Source organism: Salmo salar, chromosome ssa11 (genome assembly GCF_905237065.1).
Source record: "Salmo salar chromosome ssa11, Ssal_v3.1, whole genome shotgun sequence".
Lineage (NCBI taxonomy): Eukaryota > Metazoa > Chordata > Actinopteri > Salmoniformes > Salmonidae > Salmo > Salmo salar.
This window is the reverse complement of record NC_059452.1, coordinates 88,508,813-88,528,697: the sequence shown is the minus strand read 5'-3', so window position 1 is coordinate 88,528,697 and position 19,885 is coordinate 88,508,813. Positions and strand designations below refer to the sequence as shown.

The following is a 19,885-nucleotide window of genomic DNA, read 5'->3' as shown; positions in this document are numbered from 1 at the left end:
GGCGATGTTAGGTCAAGGTTTAATTCATGGAATGGGGGTATGGTATATTGTATATCTTAAATGTATGTGTCACACCCTGGCAGGGAGGGGCTGTGACTAAAATGGCTCAATCACCAGACTACGCCAATTTCTGTTTAATACAGAGAACACTTCAACCAGTGAAATGCTGCGTTCAAAACAACTGAGAACTCGTAACTGGGAAATCGCTGACTTCTGACTTCAGTGCGTTCAAGACAACTGGGAACTCGAAGAAGAAAAAAAAACGAGCTCTGACTGGGAAAATTCATTTTTAACGGCCATCCAACTCAGAATTCCTGAAGATCACTGACGTCCTCATTCAACCTTGTTTTTTTCAGAGTTCCCAGTTGTCTTGAAAGCACCATAAGACACACAGGTTTGTGACGACAGGCCACCTATTGGATTGGGTCATGAGCAATACAATGGACCAGGCAAAACTATATCAACAATACCATTTTATTACAAAGATCTTTCAGTTACAACATTCCAAACCAACTGGCCAAATTCTGTTTCAACTTTGCCAGTATAAATAACCACAGTCAATGATACATACCCTGATGATGATACACACCCCGCTTGGAGCAAGAACTACAAAATAAAAAACAACAGCCGACAACCCTGAACGCAGGGCGAACTATTTTTAGGATGGATGCCACTACATGCTAGCTCCAACCAGAGCTCTGTAGTTCAGACCTTTGTAGTTTGGACGACAACTTGTATCTTGTACTCCAGCGCCACGGACGTACATGACCGAAACACAGGTGCACCACAGGTTAAAAAGGAGGCAGAGGGCGTGAACTGCAATGAAAGAGAGAGTAGTTTAGGGATGCTCCAATCACAGGAGGATCATACAAAAAAGTGAATTCTATTAAGCATCGCAAATCTCAGAGTCACAGTACACACATGCAATCAGCAATTATTAAGGTCAGTCATTGGTGAAAGCAAGCATAGATCTGTGAAAATTCAGTTAAATAGGAAAGCTAAAGTCCACCCTATGTCACATGCCTACATTCAGATATAGATATCTCTGTTCAATATCACTTACCCTATCAAAGGTAAAAGGTATCAAAGGTAAAAGTACAAATTATTTCAAATTCCTTACATTAAGCAAACCAAGATGGCACAATGTTCCTATTTTTTTGTTGTTGCCTTGGACACACTCCAACATTTAGACATAATTTACAAATTAAGCATTTGTGTTTAGTGAGTCCACCAGATCAGAGGCAGTGGGGATGATCAGGGATGTTCTCTTGATAAGTGTGTGAATTTGACCTTTTTCCTGCCCTGCTAAGCAAAAACTAAATGTAACTCGCACTTTGGGTGTCAGGGAAAATGTATGGAGGAAAAAGTATAAAAATAAAAAGTTGTAAAAAATATCGATAGTAAAGTAAAGTACACATTCCCCCCCAAAATACATAAGTACTTTATACCACTGATGGTTTCCTAGAAACAAGGTGTGGCCCAACTAATCCTTTGGCTCAATTTATACCAATTCTCCAAGGCGCCTGGGATATACCTGTATATTTATAGACTCTATAGGCCTATCTGTAATAAATTATTTTCCACACAAATAGAACAACAGAGAAAATATATTTATGCACAACAATCAATGTTCATTCAAAGCATATGGCAACCATTGAAAAGTAAAATATGGCATTTCCCCATTCTTATATCAGTTACAAAAGACCAGACCAACGATCACAAAAACGTTTATGACGTCATCAGACGGGTGAATCAACGGGGGCGATGTGGGGATCCGGATGGCCATAGGTTACTTGGTTCATTAATGCCATGCATTCTCCTCATTTAGAACAGACCGCTGAAGAATGACAGCCTGTACTTGTATGTTCAGCATACAGTGTGGTAAGATAAATCAATAAGTACATGGCAGTTTGCCAAAACACGACACGGTTAACCTAGAATGAAAATAGCCGCGCCCGGAGAGACCATCGAGCTTTCATCTCTGGTGCGCACGGCCATTCCATTGCGCTCTGAACAAGGGGCAAGTACACAAGTGGAGAAAGGCTATTTAGAGCTAATTTCATATAGTGTAGGCCTAAAAACTAGACAATTCGGCGTAGAAAGTGCTTTTTTACAGTGTATATTGCACATGTACTTTGTTTAGCAGTGCCTTCTAAAAATGTTGGACCATTTTGCGAATGTCTTCCATTTCAGGTAAATTATATATTGCACAACATTATTTGATAACAATACTGTTTTTGTAATATACGGTAATACTGAAGCAAACATGTTAAGGAGATTAGGTCTCTCCATTAACTTTTGTGCGCAAAGTTCCAAACACATGTTTGAAAGTTTCCAAAGTATATTTTCAGAGGGAGGTGCCTACGGTGCCTTCGATGGTATCGTTATGGCATAATTATTGGCATCCACCACCAGGTTTTCAGAATTTAAACGTCAAGGAGTTGCTGTATGTAGTCAATGGGTGAGGAATAGAACTATTCCCGCAACGACCTCTCTGGTGCATAAAGTACGCATGGGGATGCCATGTCTACTGTCAAATAAATCAAAGTTTATTGGGTGTATTATTTGCAGACGTTATTGCAGGTGTAAAGAAAGGCTTGTGTTTTCTAGCTCCAACAGTGCAGTAATATCTAGCATTACATAACAATGCACTCATAATCCCCCCCCCCCCCCCCAAAAAAATATAGATATATATAACAGAAAGAGCAATATCAGAATGAACAATGTCAGAGTCCTGAATACAATTATATATAATGGTGTGTATATGGTGTGTATAGACCGTATGGACAGTATATGAACAGAAAAGGTGTGTACAGTGTACACTCCAATATTTACAGGACAACGAGGACAATCTACCTTTCCAATGAGACTTTGCATTAGAAAGTAAAATAGAAACCACTTGGCATCAATTTCTTCACTAGATTTACCAACAAGGGTTCATGGCATAAATTGACATATACTAGGCCTATATACAGTTGAAGTCGGAGGTTTACATACACCTTTGCCAAATACATTTAAACTCAGTTCTTCACAATTCCTGACATTTAATCCTAGTAAAAATTCCCTGTCTTATGTCCGTTAGGATCATCGCTTTATTTTAAGAATGTGAAATGTCAGAATAATAGTAGAGAGAATGATTTATTTCAGCTTTTATTTCTTTCATCACATTCCCACTGGGTCAGAAGTTTACATACACTCAATTAGTATTTGGTAGTATTGCCTTTAAATTGTTTAACTTGGGTCAAACGTTTCGAGTAGCCTTCCACAAGCTTCCCACAATAAATTGGGTGAATTTTGGCCCATTCTTCCTGACAGAGCTGGTGTAACTGAGTCAGGTTTGTTGGCCTCCTTGCTCGCACATGCTGTTTCAGTTCTGCCCACACATTTTCTATAGGATTGAGGTCAGGCTTTGTGATGGCCACTCCAATACCTTGACTTTGTTGTCCTTAAGCCATTTTGCCACAACTTTGGAAGTATGCTTGGGGTCATTGTCCATTTGGAAGACCCATTTGCGGCCAAGCTTTAACTTCCTGACTGATGTCTTAAGATGTTGCTTCAATATATCCACATCATTTTCCTTCCTCATGATGCCATTTATTTTGTGAAGTGCACCAGTCCCTCCTGCAGCAAAGCACCCCCACAACATGATGCTGCCACCCCCGTGCTTCACGGTTGGGATGGTGTTCTTCGGCTTGCAAGCCTCCCCCCTTTTCCTCCTAACATAATGATAGTCATTATGGTTAAACAGTTCTATTTTTGTTTCATCAGACCAGAGGACATTTCTCCAAAAAGTATGATCTTTGTCCCCATGTGCAGTTGCAAACCGTAGTCTGGATTTTTTTATGGCAGTTTTGGAGCAGTGGCTTCTTTCTTGCTGAGCAGCCTTTCAGGTTATGTTGATATAGGACTCGTTTTACTGTGGATATAGATACTTTTGTACCTGTTTCCTCCAGCATCTTCACAAGATCCTTTGCTGTTGTTCTGGGATTGATTTGCACTTTTCGCACAAAAGTACGTTCATCTCTAGGAGACAGAACGCATCTCCTTCCTGAGCGGTATGACGGCTGCATGGTCCCATGGTGTTTATACTTGCGTACTATTGTTTGAACAGATGAACGTGGTACCTTCAGGCATTTGGGAAAAAAATTCTGAGGTCTTGGCTGATTTCTTTTGATTTTCCCATGATGTCAAGCAAAGAGGCACTGAGTTTGAAGGTAGGCCTTGAAATACATCCACAGGTACACCTCCAATTGACTCAAATGATGTCAATTAGCCTGTCAGAAGCTTCTAAATCCATGACATCATTTTCTGGAATTTTCCAAGCTGTTTAAAGGCACAGTCAACTTAGTGTATGTTACTTCTGACCCACTGGAATTATGATACAGTGAATTATATGTGAAATAATCTATCTGTAAACAATTGTTGAAAAAATGACTTGTGTCATGCACAAAGTAGATGTCCTAACCGACTTGCCAAAACTATAGTTTGTTAACAAGAAATTTGTGGAGTGGTTGAAAAACAAGTTTTAATAACTCCAACCTAAGTGTATGTAAACTTCCAACTTCAACTGTACCTCTACAGAAATCCATAACATACAGTAAGGTATCATTATGTTCTGAAACAATGCATTACAGTAAGAGTGACAAGCACAATAACCTCATGATTATTTATCTGACATTGTGTTTATGTGTTCTTCTCCGTGTTACTATGATGTGCATGGCCACAAACCTGTCTGCAGTTATTGGTCAATAAATCCGGGAAAGTGAACCTGGGAGTTAGTTGTCATAGAGGGTTGATGTCCCTTCTGTGTAAATCCTCTGCAGAAGTAAATCACAATTAGATTTTATAACCCACCTCATAGAGAAGCCAACGTATTGGCCAGAATGGGTTTTCCCAGTCCAACAGTCCAAACAGTCCAAACTGTCAGTTATCATTGTACATAATTTACAGTGTATCTGCTCCAGTGATCCTCTATTCTCTGGAACTGGTTGACATAACTTCCTGTTATATGATTGTCAGATTTGCTGCCAGTCTGTAATTACTCTCAGCCACCATTTCTAGCATTAGCCTGATGATGTGTGTGTGTGTGTCCCCTCCCTCAGGGCCGGTGGTGGTACTGCTGACTGTACTCCAGTGGGCAGGACGAGGCCTCCCTTCTCCTGTCAGGCCCATCTGTGACCCGCGCGTCCTGGATCCCTTCATCATGGAGGCCCGCGACACAGAGACCGCTCTGGTGAGCTGAGGCCTAACCATCACTAGATGGACCTGAGCTACTTTAACATGTTTGAAAAATGTCACATTAGAAGACAGATGATGAAACTATTAGAGTGTATTATGTGCGGAGACAATTCAGCTTTGTTAGTGTGTTTGATCTGTCGGTGTGTCTCATCTTGCCCTAACTGTGTCAATATGTCTTGCCTTCCTTCCCTCTTGCAGCGAGGTTGCAAGGCAGGGTGTGGAGTGACAGGCACATTTGTGGTTCTTCTGACAAATGTTGACTTTGTAGTCTGGGAGACAAAGGATGTGAGTACCTGTCTATCAGTTAAGTACCTGGGTTGTTCCACGAAATGAGTGCTTTTTGATGAGTGCCCTTTGATATTTTAAGTAGAAATTGTGCACCAATATTGGTAAGATGTCTACATGACTATCGCCCAGTAGCACTCACATCTGTAGCCATGAAATGCTTTGAAAGGCTGGTCATGGCTCACATCAACACTATCATCCCAGACACCCTGGACCCACTCCAATTCACATACTGCCTCAACAGATCAACAGATGACGCAATCTCTATTGCATTCCACACTGCCCTTTCCCACATGGACAAAAACAACACCTACATGAGAATCAAAAAGAAAGGAGGACCAAGGAACTCTTCATATAATTAATTATAATGCCTTTATGTGTATGGCATGTTCAATGGAGTACTCCCTGATGAAGGCCATGCAGCCAAAAGTTTTTAAATGTGTTTCCATTGAACATGCCATACAAAAAGGCATTTGAATTAATTATATGAAGAGTGCCTTGGTCCTCCTTTCTTTTTGATGACCAATTTACCCCTTTTACCAAAGAGCACCTTCTGTCTATCAAAACCTACTATTGTGTACCTTAGCAGCGCTTCCCTTCCTCCTCTTTTTTTTACCTATGTGAGAATGCTATTCATTGACTACAGCTCAGCGTTCAACATCATAGTGCCGTCCAAGCTCATCACTAAGCTATGGACCCTGGGACAGAACACCTCCCTCTGCAACTGGATCATGGACTTCCTGATGGGACGCCCCGAGGTGGTGAGGGTAAACAACAACAGAGCCGCCACGCTGACCCTCAACACGGGAGACCCTCAGGGGTGTGTGCTTAGTCCCCTCCTGTACTCCCTGTTCACCTGCATGGCCACGGACGACTCCAACACCATCATTAAGTTTGCAGATGACAAAACGGTGGTAGGCCTGATCACCGACGACGATGAGACAGCCTATAGGGTGGAGGTTAGAGACCTGGAAGTGTGGTGGCAGGACAAGAACCTCTCCCTCAACCTCAGCAAAACAAAGGAGCTGATCATGGACTACAGGAAATGAAGGGCCGAGCTCGCCCCCATTCACATCGACAGGGCTGTAGCGGAGCGGGTCGAGAGCTTCAAGTTCCTCAGTGTCCACATCACATCTATCATGGTCCAAAAACACCAACACAGTGGTGAAGAGGGCACGACAAGACCTCTTCCCCCTCAGGTGTCTGAAAAGATTTGACATGGATAGATCCTCAAAAAGATCCTCAAAAATGTCCACAGCTGCACCATTAAGAGCATCTTGACTGGCTGCATCACCGCTTGGTATGGCAACTGCTTGGCATCCGACCGCAAGGTGCTACAGAGGGTAGTGCAGACGGCTCAGGACATCACTGGGGCTGAGCTCCCTACCATTCAGGACCTCTATACCAGGCGGTGTCAGTGGAAGGCCCTAAAAATTGTCAAAGACTCCAGCCACCCAAGTTATAGACTGTTCTCTCTACTACCGCACGGCATCGGGACTGGTGCACCAAGTCTTGAACCAACAGGACCCTGAACAGCTTCTACCCCCAAGCCATAAGACTGCTAAATAGTTAGTGAAATAGTTAACCAAATAGCTACCCGGACAATCTGCATTGACCCTTTTTGCACTAACTTTTTGACTCATCACATACGCCACTGCTACTGTTTACTATCTGTCACTTTCTTTCTAGTTATATGCACAGTACATATCTACCTCAATTATCTCATACCCCTGCACAACGTCTCGGTACTGGTACCCCGTGTATATAGCCAAGTTATCATTATTCATTGTGCAACATTTATTATTTTATTATTACGTGTTTTACTTTTCTATTATTCACCTGCCGTGCTTTGTTTGCTTTTCTGTCAGAGGCGCCACTCTTCTCAGAAACCTGTGCCTTTTAAGGGTAGGGCAGTTCAGTGACTGAGATGACATTGAGCAGGCCGGGTATGGCAGTGGAAGTTAGTGGAAAGGTGTCAGAATGGGGGTTCTATTTGGCTGCATACAGTTTGGTATGGAGTAGCAGGCCAAGAAGAACCTGGAATAGACTCTCTTCCACAGAACAGATGAGTGGTGCTTTTTTTCAGGGTTGTGTACTAAACCTTGTTCTTCCTCCCATCCATTGAACAGGACCTGCCCCTTCCTCCAGCACCAGCAGTAGGTGACTCAGTGACTAGGAAGGTGTCGTCCTTATCTGAGCTGCTCCATGTCCACACCAACTTCCTACGAGGGAAGGGTCGCCTTCTGCTCACCAATGCACCTGCCTGTCAACAGAACAGCACTTGATTGGAGCTTTCCTCAAAAGCAGAAGAGGATGTGATTGGACCGTTGTTTAGAGAGAGGATGAGGTGATTGGACTTTTGCTGAAATCTCTGAATGGCTTACCAAGTATGGAATGTGTAGACAAGGTCGGAAGTTCTACAGCTCATTGATCTCACCGGTTCCTCGTACTACCTAGCAGTACTGCCAAAGAGCTCTGATGCATGCAGTGGAATAAGCTACAGATATAACACATCATAGAAGATCAGATATAATGTCCTAAATCCAAGAATTGTATATTATGTTCTATTTATACAGTTTGCATTAAACTTGTCTTAAACATGTTTTTATATACATCTCTATTTTCATATAGGAGTGTGTCCCTTTTAGTCTTTGAACCATAGGTTTCTCATTGATGCTAAGGTTTAACATAGTGAAGTCAGTGTTTGTGTGTTCATCTAATATGCTTGCTCAGTGCTGTTATAATTCAGACCACAGGTACACTTTGCTGCAAGACAATGTATTGATCACTTCTCACTGTGTGCTCTCTGCACTCTGTCTGTCTGTACCCCTCCCTCCCTCCATGCCCCCTCTCTCGCCCTTTCTCTGGCTCACCCTGTCTTTGGGGTCAGAGCAGACATTGTATTTCACCACCAGGCAGCACATACAGCTCTCCAGCTTGGCAGGCAGAGAATTGAAGATGAGAATGAGTTCAGTTCCTGAAGGAGACAGTTCTGCACTCTTTTGCCCTCTGCTGGATAGACCGTGACATCATTGCCCTACTTAGACCCTGCACACACAAAGAACAGCTCTATGGCTATAAAAAGAAAAAGACATCATTATGAAATCATCTCATATTTGTGCATTTAGACCAAATGTTCACCAGAAACAAAAAACACGCAAAAGAACACCAACCAAAGTATGTCAACATGGTAATTATTAATCAGATCAGCAACCACACAGATTATCGATTTAAATAATTAGATGTGCGTTCATAGACAATAACAGGGAGGCAAATGTGCTAATTTGTTTAAGAATGTATTTTTAATGTTCTCCATTTCAGGTGCACAACATACAGTCTGTAATAGCCTCTATATGAAATAGAAATATTAACTTCATTCTTTAAACCCGTTCGTTATGCTTCCTTACAGTGTCTTAATCCTCCAGTAAGTTCTGATTTCAGACTAAATGAAAACAGAGACAAACAGGTGCAAACCTTTTTGGGCAACCCAGATTGAACCTTGGTAAAGTAGAGATTTGCATCCTTGTAATGTTTCTTTGTAACATTGAGCCAACGTCAGACTTTAGTGTCACTGTGTAAACTTGGTGAGAGTGTGCTTCCAGAGACTGTTGGCTGTCATATCCCTGGTTTCCAAATTTCAGTCATATTTTTTTGTCTTTTTTTAGAAAAATACAGTATTTTTTCACTTTTCCTTTTTGGAAACATGGGCATCTCAAATGGACAGCAAACAGGTGAGCTGTTATTCCCAGAAAATGACTTAAACAGAGAGTGTGCATGGCAGACATAATAGTAAAGGATAGCAAAGCAACCACAACCATCAGAGTCTGAAACAAGACTAAAGAGTACTAAGGAGTTGACAACATACTGTACCTGTTCTAAGCTATGGGTAATACTGTTTGTCATATCTCAGGACAGTGAGTGTCACTAACAAGTACCAACAGCACCACCATCAAGATTCAAGTTTCCTAGTTCTGTAGGTTTGGGTTGAGCACAGTTTCAAACCATGGCTTTATCTCTACCACTCTCCATCAGTGCCTTCCTCTTTCTTTCCTTCTGTCTCTCACTCTTGATCACTCTCCCATTTTCTTTTTCTCTGTATTCCTATTCTCTCTAAATCTGCTATTTATGCAGCTCTTATCTTTGGCCACTTAACGGATGCAAAAGGCTCATCTTAAGTTAATCCAGACAAAATCTGTCTTCATGATTGATGTGGCAATTGACAAATGTGCAAGTAATGCCCACCTCCATCCAGAACCCCACACACGTCCAGTATGTACTTTCTACCCTAGAGAAACCTGAGCCATATCCCCTTCCCTACAGCTATTATGTTGAACTCAATCATGCTAGGATTTTAGATGTAGTTCACAGATCATTCATGTATGTTAATAACTGTCTACATGTTCCCATAACTTGTTGCACTTTGACCTTGAAAATCTAAGAAATTAAAGAGAATCTAACAACAACAACGGATCAGCCGTCTGAACTTGCACCTGTTGTCACAAAGGAAAGATTTGACCGTTCACTCATAAACCAAACCATAAACATAATATTTACAAATACCAGTTTGTTCTCTTACACTTAAAAAAAATGTACAGTTTGTTTTTCATGGTGTGTGTTTTGTTCTTTTTTCTGAGTCCCGGCCCCTGTGACAGATGCCAGTCTAACACCAGTGTGATCCTCCTCATCCCAAAACAAGACAGGAAACAGAACAGGAAAAACATGGGGAACTCCATCCTGCCAGGTTTGTTTTTTTCTGTGTATATGTGAGTAATGTTTATCAAATGTTTTTTCTACTCAAGATTCAGAACGCATCCTCAGTGCATCGGAGACATATCAGGCTTCTGCTGAAGAGTCATCTCTCCATCGTCGTTGTTGATTTCGATGTCAAGGTTTTTCTTATGTTGTCTCAACATCCGTTCTGTAACAGTTTTTTTTCATGAATGTCCAGAGTTCATTGTGTCCCTGTGTTCAGTTGTGCGGTTGAAAGATCTAAAACGTGCGTACAAGGCTTTTCACCTTTGACCTACAGTATGTCAGTCAGTCTGTCTGAGCCCCCCTCATACCCCCTGCACCCTCTCCCATCAGCAACACAGAGAATCTCAGAACAACAGAAGAGGATTTGAAAAGACAGTGTCATACCCAGTCTCCAAAAACCTGAAGCACGCAGCTAAAAGTCCACTGAGGAGAGGATGAGAGTGCTTAAAACGAAGATAATTGTTCAGAGACAACCCTTTATTCCCGGGAAAATGTGTAGAATTATATCCATTTTTATCATTGAGGCAATCCACGTGAAGTATGACATTTCACCATTCAAAAACAAGTATTAGCCTATCATGGACAAACACTGCAAGCTGATGGAGTGGTAAAGTCCAACAATGTTTTTTCTTCAGTTGACCGTGCAACACTCCACAGCTAAAGTAATGAGAGAAAGAGAAATAAAACGAGGGAAAGAGAGAGGGGGCTTCCATCAGTCTTACAGGGCGGCAGGTGCTTGTGGAACAGCCTCAGTGATAAGAAATGAAAAAATAAAGGACATATTTGTTGTCCTTGATATAATCATAGTCATAGTCAATATTCATCTCTTGAAAGCCTTTTTGAAGTATCTACAGAATAGAAGATAGTTCTTGTGCACGAAGTTCAGCTGACGTAAAAAACAAAAAGAAAGTACTTTTCAAGAAAAAACCCCAACAACAATTAAAAAAACAAGGCCAAACCTGGAAATAAAAAGGAAAAATACAAGATTTCCACTCTGATGTCCATCCTCCATTTAGAAAATAAAAATCATGCAGAAGATCGCAGACAGCAAACCAGTTATAAATCTTAATATTCTCTTTATATTTTTTACATGGATATATTTAATATTTTCCCCTTGAGTAAAGCCCAGCCAAGGTGCAACACTGAATGCAATAAAAACAAAAAGAAATTGCAAAAGATCAAAAAGAAAGATGAAACGTCTGGCACTTTTTTGATTATGGTAATTCCTTGTGTAAGATCAAGTCAGGATGGGCCTCTCCAGGTGGTCCATTGGACCCCATTGAAAGAGGAGCGTTATCACAGTACTTGGCACCAAGAATGCTGGTAAAAACGAGATATCAGAATCTCACCTTTTTCATTCATATCCTTACAATTTATCAATAATACATAATTTACATTTATGTGTTTGTATAAAAGACTCCAAAGAGGAAAAAACGGAGTCCTGAAGTGGTTTGCGCAAGAGAGAAATAGGATGAAAATGAGACTGGGAGGATTGTGTGAACGTTGTGATCAAGAGCTATAGGAACAGACGTGGAGAGAAGTGAGTGGGAGGCAGAGAAGAAGAACAGTAATATTGGTTGAGAGAGTGAGAGAGAGAAAGAGTGAAACACCCAGATTGTACAGACATATGAACAGGTTGGAAGATGTGTGATAGAGATGTGTTAGTTGGGTAATGATAGTCTTTGTCCCAGCAGCCCACAGCCTGAGTCAGACTGAGCCATGCATCCCAACAGTAGGGGGCGATAACACAGCCTCATGGGGAGATTGACGGAGAACAGAATGACACGCAGAAAGAGAAAAAAGCAACACAGAAAAAGAAGAGAGGATAACCCCAGTAAGAGAGAGAAGAAGGAGGAGAGGACCAGTCTGTGTGGTGTTTATTTGTATCTCTGCTGATCCAGAGGTTATGCCTGGTCCTATACGCGGGTGGTGGAGTGTTGGTGTGGCAGGGCATTGTTGCTGTGGCCTGGGGTGGGGGTGGTGGAGGGGGCCGGGGCGGGGGGGTAGGTGTTGAAGGGGTGGAGGGGCTGCATGCCGCTGATGGTGCTGGGCATCATGGTGATGGTGTTTGCCGTCATCAGCGGCACGTCCTCCGGTGCCCGCCGCAGTGCCAGCGTGTAGTCCGGCGGGCCCACCTGCGCCCGCAGCGGCTCCAGGTCGCCATGGAGACCGCGGGAAGGGAGGGGCGTGCCGATACCATGCTCCATCTCTACTCTTTGCTGCTTCATCTGCAGGGACATGAGCTCCTCCTCCTGGCTCAGTGCCAGGTCATTGTGGGACGGGGCACCCACCCCTCCAATGCCCAAGCCCATGGCGGTGCCCATGCCACGCTGGGGGGACAAGCGGCGGTGGCGTCTCTGCAGCAGCTCGTGGCGTTTGTCCCGTTTGTAGTAGAGCGCTGCGAAGGCCAGCACGTTGAGGAAGAGCAGCGAGGCGCCCACAGCCACAGTCACACTCAGCTCCGTGGAGTAGTCCCTTATCTCGTCGGGGAACGGGTTGCGGCGGGGCGGCTCGGAGGGGTCTGGCTCAGGTTCAGAGGGGTTGGTGGAGATGACGGGGTGGCGGGTGGAGCGTGCCCCAGGGGGGCCAGGCCGGTGGGCGCGGGGACCTCCTCCTCCAGGCGGCAGGCGGGTGGTGATGGGGTTGATGTCCTCATGCAGGGAGTGCAGATGAGGCACCAGCTCCAGCCAGAAGGCCACCTTGTTGGCCCGGTAGTTGTCCCTGACGCGGGGCTTCAGGCCAATGTGGAGGTACTGCTGGTCCTTGGAGCTGAACTTAGTCCAGATGACCTCCTCAAAGCGGTTGGGCTTGGTGTGGATGAACTTAGTGTCCTGAGGGACAGGCAAGTTGGGATCCCTGATAGAAAAAAAAGAGAACAAGAGAGAGAGAAGGAAGAAAGAAAGAAAGAAAGAAAGAAAGAAAGAAAGAAAGAAAGAAAAGAAGGAAGATGATAAAAATAATTTAGCATGTACTGTATGCATCTGATAGAGCATGTTTCTAATTTGATATCTCAGTGCTGTGTCTAGGTCCTGTCTAGGTTCAGTACTGACCCGGTCTTGGCAAAGTTGGTCCAGTAGGTCATGACCACAGCACTGAGCATGACGTCATTCTTCGAGAAGTTACAGGGGAACAGGTCGGTGGCTCCCACCATGGGGACCCCAAACACGTAGGGCAGCTCATCCCCGTGGGCCGCGTCCGCCCACTCTGGCCGGGCTTCTGTCTGGCAGTGGTGGTGGAAGGTGTAGAAGTAGACAGGAGACTGGAACTGAGCGTGCAGCTTGGCTGTGGCCACAGCTGGCGCCACCCACTGGTGATCTGTGAACAGTGCCAGCAGGGTCTTCCTCCTCATGTCTATGTTGTCCCTATCGGCCCAGTCTGTGTACATGAACTTTATGGTCTCCCTCAGGATGTCCTTACCTGGAGACAGACAGAGATGGGGTGAGAAAACAGAGAGAGCAAGAGAGAGATGAAGAGAGAGAGAGAGAGAGAGAGAGAGAGAGAGAGAGAGAGAGAGAGAGAGAGAGAATGAGCAAGAGAGAGATTAGAGAGAGAGAGAGAGAGAGAGAGAGAGAGAGAGAAAGGGGAGAGAGAGGATGAGAGCAAGAGAGGGATTAGAGAGACAGAGAGGGGGGAGAGACAGAGAGGGGGAAGACAGAGAGGAGGGAGACAAAGAGATGAGAGAGAGACAGAGAGAGGGGGGAGAAGCAGAGAGAGGGAGGAGAGAAAACGAGCAAGAGAGATTAGAGAGAGAGAGAAAGGGGGAGAGAGAGAAAGGGTAGAGACAAAGAATGAGAGCAAGAGAGAGATTAGAGAGACAGAGAGAGGGGGGAGAGACGGGGGGGCAGAGAATGAGAGCAGGGACTATCAAGAATAAACTTCTAACAAACCAAAACCTGCAGAAGAAACACAGCATAACCTAGAAATACCATCCAACACAAAACTGAGTGAGTAATATTCAGTCTGAAGCTACTTCTGAAGCCAAAAAGTAAAAGACAATCTCTAGGTAATTTTGTTATATAAAGTTAAGTAAATAAGTATACTAAGCTACCAAGATGCTAGGACAGAACAGACCTGGCGGCACCTTCAATTAGCACTGAGGTGTTAAGTCAGATGTGTGAAAACTCTTTAACCCAACAATGGCACGAGAGTTTCACAGCTCCCCCCACCCAAATGTAGAGGCCTTTGAAGCCCCAATGGCTTATCCCTGTCCAGAGGTCATTACAATACAGTACCCCGTGTATAATAAAAAGAACACTGCAAGGAACAAGTATAAAAAAGGCTCCTCAAGGACAATCCAGAAACATTATTTGCTGATTACTACAAAGAGGGGAACGTAAGCAACTTAATTTCCCACACAGACCATCCCCTGGCATGACACAGTGCTGTAAGAGCACTCTACCCTAAGAGAGACTGTATTGGCCCAGGGTGGAAACTCAGAATAATAGACATTGAGGAAATTGAAACAACCTCTGTCAACGTGTACAAGTCTGGGACAGTAATGGTGCAGGGCATCCTCATGCAGTTCCAGCAGGACTTTTATGGGATCAAAGAGAGAGCACAGCAGGAAAAGCTCTCTCCCTGTGACAACTCCCCATCCTGAGTGAGTCTGATCACCCCTCTTCAAACTGTCCTGCAGATGAGGATAGTAATCCCCCTGAGAACTGAACACACCCATGTCCCACAACTGCACTGCTCCTCCATCATTGAGAGGGATAAATTCACAGAGCTGGAGAGATACATGTTGGAGCTCAGAGAGCTAGTCCACACAATCCAGACAGAACAAACCCACAAAACAGACAAGCCAACAACACCCCCCCAACAAGACACGGAGGGCAGAATGTGGAGATGGACGGCTGTCTGAGAGAGCTGGCTGCTCTACGGACTGATGTGAGAGAACTTAAAGAGGCACACATGGCGTTGAAGGACGAGGTCAGAAAGCTGAGGTGTGACAGAGAGCAGGACATTCCCCCAGACAAGCCAGCAAGGCTGGGAGTGATTGAAAAAGCTTCTTCCACTCACCCCAACGCACAAGTGTTTATCTCCACCCTGCTACCACAAAAATACTTTCACCCTGCCACCATACAGCGGGTGAATGCAAGCATTTCGCAAGACTGTGCCTCAAAACCTAAATGTATACCTGGCCCACCACTCCACCCTGGACTTGAACAGCCTTTACGACCAGGTCCACGTCCACAAGGCAGCAATCTCAACTTTTGCCAGGACCCTGAAGGACGTCGGCACGCTCCTGAAGGACGTCATCCTCAACCGTAGCCCCAACACCTCACACAGGAGCAACAGAGCAACGGACACCCCGCCCAGACCAGCGAGACACCCTCCCAGACCTGCAAGACCCCCTCCCGAAGGACCTGCACCAAGGGAACCCACGCCAAGAGGACCTACACCCACACCACAGCATCACCAGCCACACACCAACCAACTAAGATCACCCCAAGCAAACCCTGCCCACACCCAATATAAGCCCACCGTATCAGACCTATGCCCCTTCTGCCCACCCCATGCTCCCCGACCCTGCAGCAAGGGCCTCAACATGACAGCAGGACATTATGCCCAGGCCGTGAGCAGAGCAACAGGCCCAACCCTCGCTATTACACCCACCCAAGCCCCATCCTGCGACCTAAGAGGTATGTATCAGATGCTCAACATGCTCTGCTCACACCTACAGTGATGGTCCGGGCCTAAACCACACAAAAACAACACTAGACACTATGGAACACAAAGCTTTCACTATCTCATCCTGGAATATACAAGGTCGGAGGTCACCTGCCTTTGGTCTAAAGAGCAGGAACCCAGATTTCATCAGAGAAATTGGAAATACAAACATTGTTATCCTACAAGAAACATGGTATAAAGGAGACGGACCCACTGCCTTCTAGGTTACAGAGAGCTGGTAGTCCCATCCACTAAACTATGAGGTGTGAAACAGGGAAGAGACTCGGGGGTATGCTAATTTGATATGGAGCAGACCTAACCCACTCTATTAAATTAGTTAAAACATGAACATTTTACATTTGGCTAGAAGTTAATAAGGAAATTATCGCAACAGAGAAAAATGTCCTAACGTTTGCTACCTTTATCCCCCCACTAGAATCCTCATACTTTAACGATGACAGCTTCTCCATCCTAGAGGGGGAGATCAACAATTTCCAGGCAGTGACATGTACTAGTCTATGGCGACCTAAATGCCAGAACTGGACAAGAACCTGGCACCCTCAGCACACCGGGGGAGAAACACCTACCTGGAGATGACAGCATTCCCTCCACCAACTACGACAACAAAAACAGGTTACAACTCCTGCAGTCCAATGACACCCCTATCAGATCACAGCAAAATCACACTCTACTTGAACTCAATCATGAGGAATCAAAGCCAAAGAAATTAAATAATATTAAGAAACACTATAGATGGAAGGAAAATATTGTGGAAATCTACCAAAAAACAATTAGGCAACAACAAATTCAATCCCTTTTAGACAATTTCCTAGACAAAAGGTTTCACTGTAATAGTTAAGGTGTAAATTTGGCAGTAGAAAACCTAAACAGCATATTTGACCTCTCAGCTTCCCTATCAAATCTAAAAATGTAAAGCAGACAACGTAAGAAAATTAACAACAATAACAAATGGTTTGATGAAGAATGTAAAGACCTAAGAAAGAAATTGAGAAACCTATCTAACCAAAAACATAGAGACCCAGAAAACCTGAGCCTTAACAATTTTTTATTTTATTTTACTGTACCTTTATTTAACCAGGTAGGCCAGTTGAGAACAATGGCCAAGATAAAGCAAAGCAGTGCAACAAAAACAACACAGAGTTACACATGGAATAAACAATCGTACAGTCAATAACACAATAGAAAAATCTGTATACAATGTGTGCAAATGAAGTAAGGTGGTAAGGCAATAAATAGGCCAATAGTGGCGAAGTAATTACAATTTAGCAATTTACACTGGACTGATATATGTGCAGATGAGGATGTGCGAGTAGAAACACAGGTGTGCAAAAGAGCAGAAAAACAAAAACAAATATGAGGATGAGGTAGGTAGTTGGTTGGGCTATTTACAGATGGGCTGTGTACAGCTGCAGCGATCGGTAAGCTGCTCTGACAGTTAGTTAGTGAGGGAGATAAACAGTTGAATTCGTAAAGTTTACATACACCTTTGCCAAATACATTTAAACTCAGTTCTTCACAATTCCTGACATTTAATCCTGGTAAAATTCCATGTCTTAGGTCAGTTAGGATCACCACTTCATTTTAAGAATGTGAAATGTCAGGATAATAGTAGAGAGAATTATTTATTTCAGCTTGTATTTCTTTCATCACATTCCCAGTGGGTCAGAATTTTACATACACTCAGTATTTGGTAGCATTGCATTTAAATTGTTTAACTTGGGTCAAATGTTTCGGGTAGCCTTCCACAAGCTTCCCACAATAAGTTGGGTGAATTTTGGCCCATTCCTCCTGAATGAGCTGGTGTAACTGAGTCAGGTTTGTAGGCCTCCTTGCTGGCACACGCTTTTTCAGTTCTGCCCACACATTTTCTACAGGATTGAGGTCAGGGCTTTGTGATGGCCACTCCAATACCTTGACTTTGTTGTCCTTAAGCCATTTTGCCACAACTTTGGAAGTATGCTTGGGGTCATTGTCCATTTGGAAGACCCATTTGCGACCAAGCTCTAACTTCCTGGCTGATGTCGAGATGTTGCTTCAATATATCCACAAAATCTTCCTCCCTTATGATGCCATCTATTTTGTGAAGTGCACCAGTCCCTCCTGCAGCAAAGCACCACCACAACATGATGCTGCCACCCCCGTGCTTCACGGTTGGGATAGTGTTCTTTGGCTTGCAAGCCTTACGCTTTTTCCTCAAAACATAACCATGGTCATTATGGCCAAACAGTTCTATTTTTGTTTCATCAGACCAGAGGACATTTCTCTAAAAAGTACAATCTTTGTCCCCATGTGTAGTTGCAAACCGTAGTCTGGCTTTTTTATGGCGGTTTTGAAGCAGTGGCTTCTTCCTTGCTGAGCGGCCTTTCAGGTTATGTCAATATAGGACTAATTTTCTGTGGATATAGATACTTTTCTACCTGTTTCCTCCAGCATCTTCACAAGGTCCTTTGTTGTTGTTCTGCGATTGATTTGCACTTTTCACACCAACCTACGTTAATTTCTAGGAGACAGAACGCGTCTCCTTCCTGAGCGGTATGGCGGCTGCGTGGTCCCATGGTGTTTATACTTGCGTACTATTGTTTGTACAGATGAACGTGGTACCTTCAGGCGTTTGGTAATTGCTCCCAAGGATGAACCAGACTTGTGGAGGTCTACAATTTTTTTTCTGAGGTCTTGGCTGATTTCTTTTGATTTTCCCATGATGTCAAGCAAAGAGGCACTGAGTTTGAAGGCAGGCCTTGAAATACATTCACAGGTACACCTCCAATTGACTCAAATGATGTCAATTAGCCTATCAGAAGCTTCTAAAGCCATGACATCATTTTCTGGAATTTTCCAAGCTGTTTAAAGGCACAGTCAACTTAGCGTATGTAAACTTCTGACCCACTGGAATTGTGATACAGTGAATTATATGTGAAATAATCTGTCTGTAAACAATTGTTGGAAAAATGACTTGTGTCATGCACAAAGTAGATTGCCAAAACTATAGTTTGTTAACAAGAAATTTGTGGAGTGGTTGAAAACCGAGTTTTAATGATTCCAACCTAAGTGTATATAAACTTCCAACTTCAACTGTACCTCTACAGAAATCCATGACATACAGTAAGGTATCATTATTTTTGCAATTTATTCCAATCATTGGCAGCAGAGAACTGGAAGGAAAGGCGGCCAAAGGAGGAATTGGTTTTGTGGGTGACCAGTGAAATATACCTGCTGGAGCACATGCTACGGGTGGGTGCTGCTATGGTGACCAGTGAGCTGAGATAAGGCGGGGGTTTACCTAGCAAAGACTTATAGATGACCTGGAGCCAGTGGGTTTGGCGACGAATATGTAGCTACGACCAGCCAACGAGAGCATACAGGTCACAGTGGTGGGTAGTATATGGGGCTTTGGTGACAAAACGGATTGCACTGTGATAGACTGCATCCAATTTTCTGAGTAGCGTGTTGGAGGCTAATTTTTAAATGACATCGCCGAAGTCAAGGATTAGTAGGATAGTCAGTTTTACAAGGGTAAGTTTGGCAGAATGAGTGAAGGAGGCTTTGTTGCAAAATAGGAAGCCGATTCTAGATTTAACTTTGGATTGAAGATGCTTAATGTGAGTCAGGAAGGAGAGTTTACAGTCTAGCCAGACACCTAGGTATTTATAGTTGTCCACATATTCTAAGTCAGAACCGTCCAGAGTAGTGATGCTAGTAAGGCGGGCGGGTGCGGGCAGCGATCGGTTGAAGAGCATGCATTTTGTTTTACCAGCATTTAAGAGCTGTTGGAGGCCACGGAAGGAGTGTTGTATGGCGTTGAAGCTGGCCATAAGGGCCAGTTGCTGCGGGGGGTGCAGATCTGTTGGCCGTTGTTGGGGTAGCCAGATGGAAAGCATGGCCAGCCGTAGAGAAATGCTTATTGAAATTCTCGATT

At 43.8% G+C, this 19,885-nt stretch overlaps 2 protein-coding genes across 3 annotated transcripts in view; one reads left to right on the top strand and one right to left on the bottom strand.

Moving 5' to 3' along the window:
- Positions 1-1,968: 1,968 nt before the first annotated feature.
- On the top strand, positions 1,969-8,131 carry LOC106563377 (erythropoietin). The gene is made up of 4 exons (XM_014128880.2): positions 1,969-2,193; positions 5,103-5,233; positions 5,437-5,523; positions 7,653-8,131. Exons 1-4 carry the CDS (start codon positions 2,178-2,180, stop codon positions 7,806-7,808), a joined length of 390 nt encoding a protein of 129 aa, XP_013984355.1. The 5' UTR covers positions 1,969-2,177; the 3' UTR covers positions 7,809-8,131.
- Positions 8,132-8,803: 672 nt separating this feature from the next.
- The window catches only part of LOC106563375 (neuroligin-2), a 91,556-nt gene continuing 80,474 nt past the window's right edge, over positions 8,804-19,885 (bottom strand). For both annotated transcript variants that reach the window (XM_014128878.2, XM_014128877.2), the window contains 2 exons: positions 13,329-13,695; positions 8,804-13,134 (listed from right to left, as the gene is read on the bottom strand). In XM_014128878.2, coding sequence (XP_013984353.1) covers positions 12,195-13,134; positions 13,329-13,695 — 1,307 coding nt within the window. In that variant the 3' untranslated portion in view covers positions 8,804-12,194. The remainder of the gene's footprint in view (positions 13,135-13,328; positions 13,696-19,885) is intronic.

Coding starts and splice junctions, on each gene's coding strand:
- LOC106563377 (XM_014128880.2), top strand. Junction 5,234..5,436: donor GCGACACAGAGACCGCTCTG/GTGAGCTGAGGC, acceptor TCCCTCTTGCAG/CGAGGTTGCAAGGCAGGGTG. Junction 5,524..7,652: donor TAGTCTGGGAGACAAAGGAT/GTGAGTACCTGT, acceptor TCCATTGAACAG/GACCTGCCCCTTCCTCCAGC.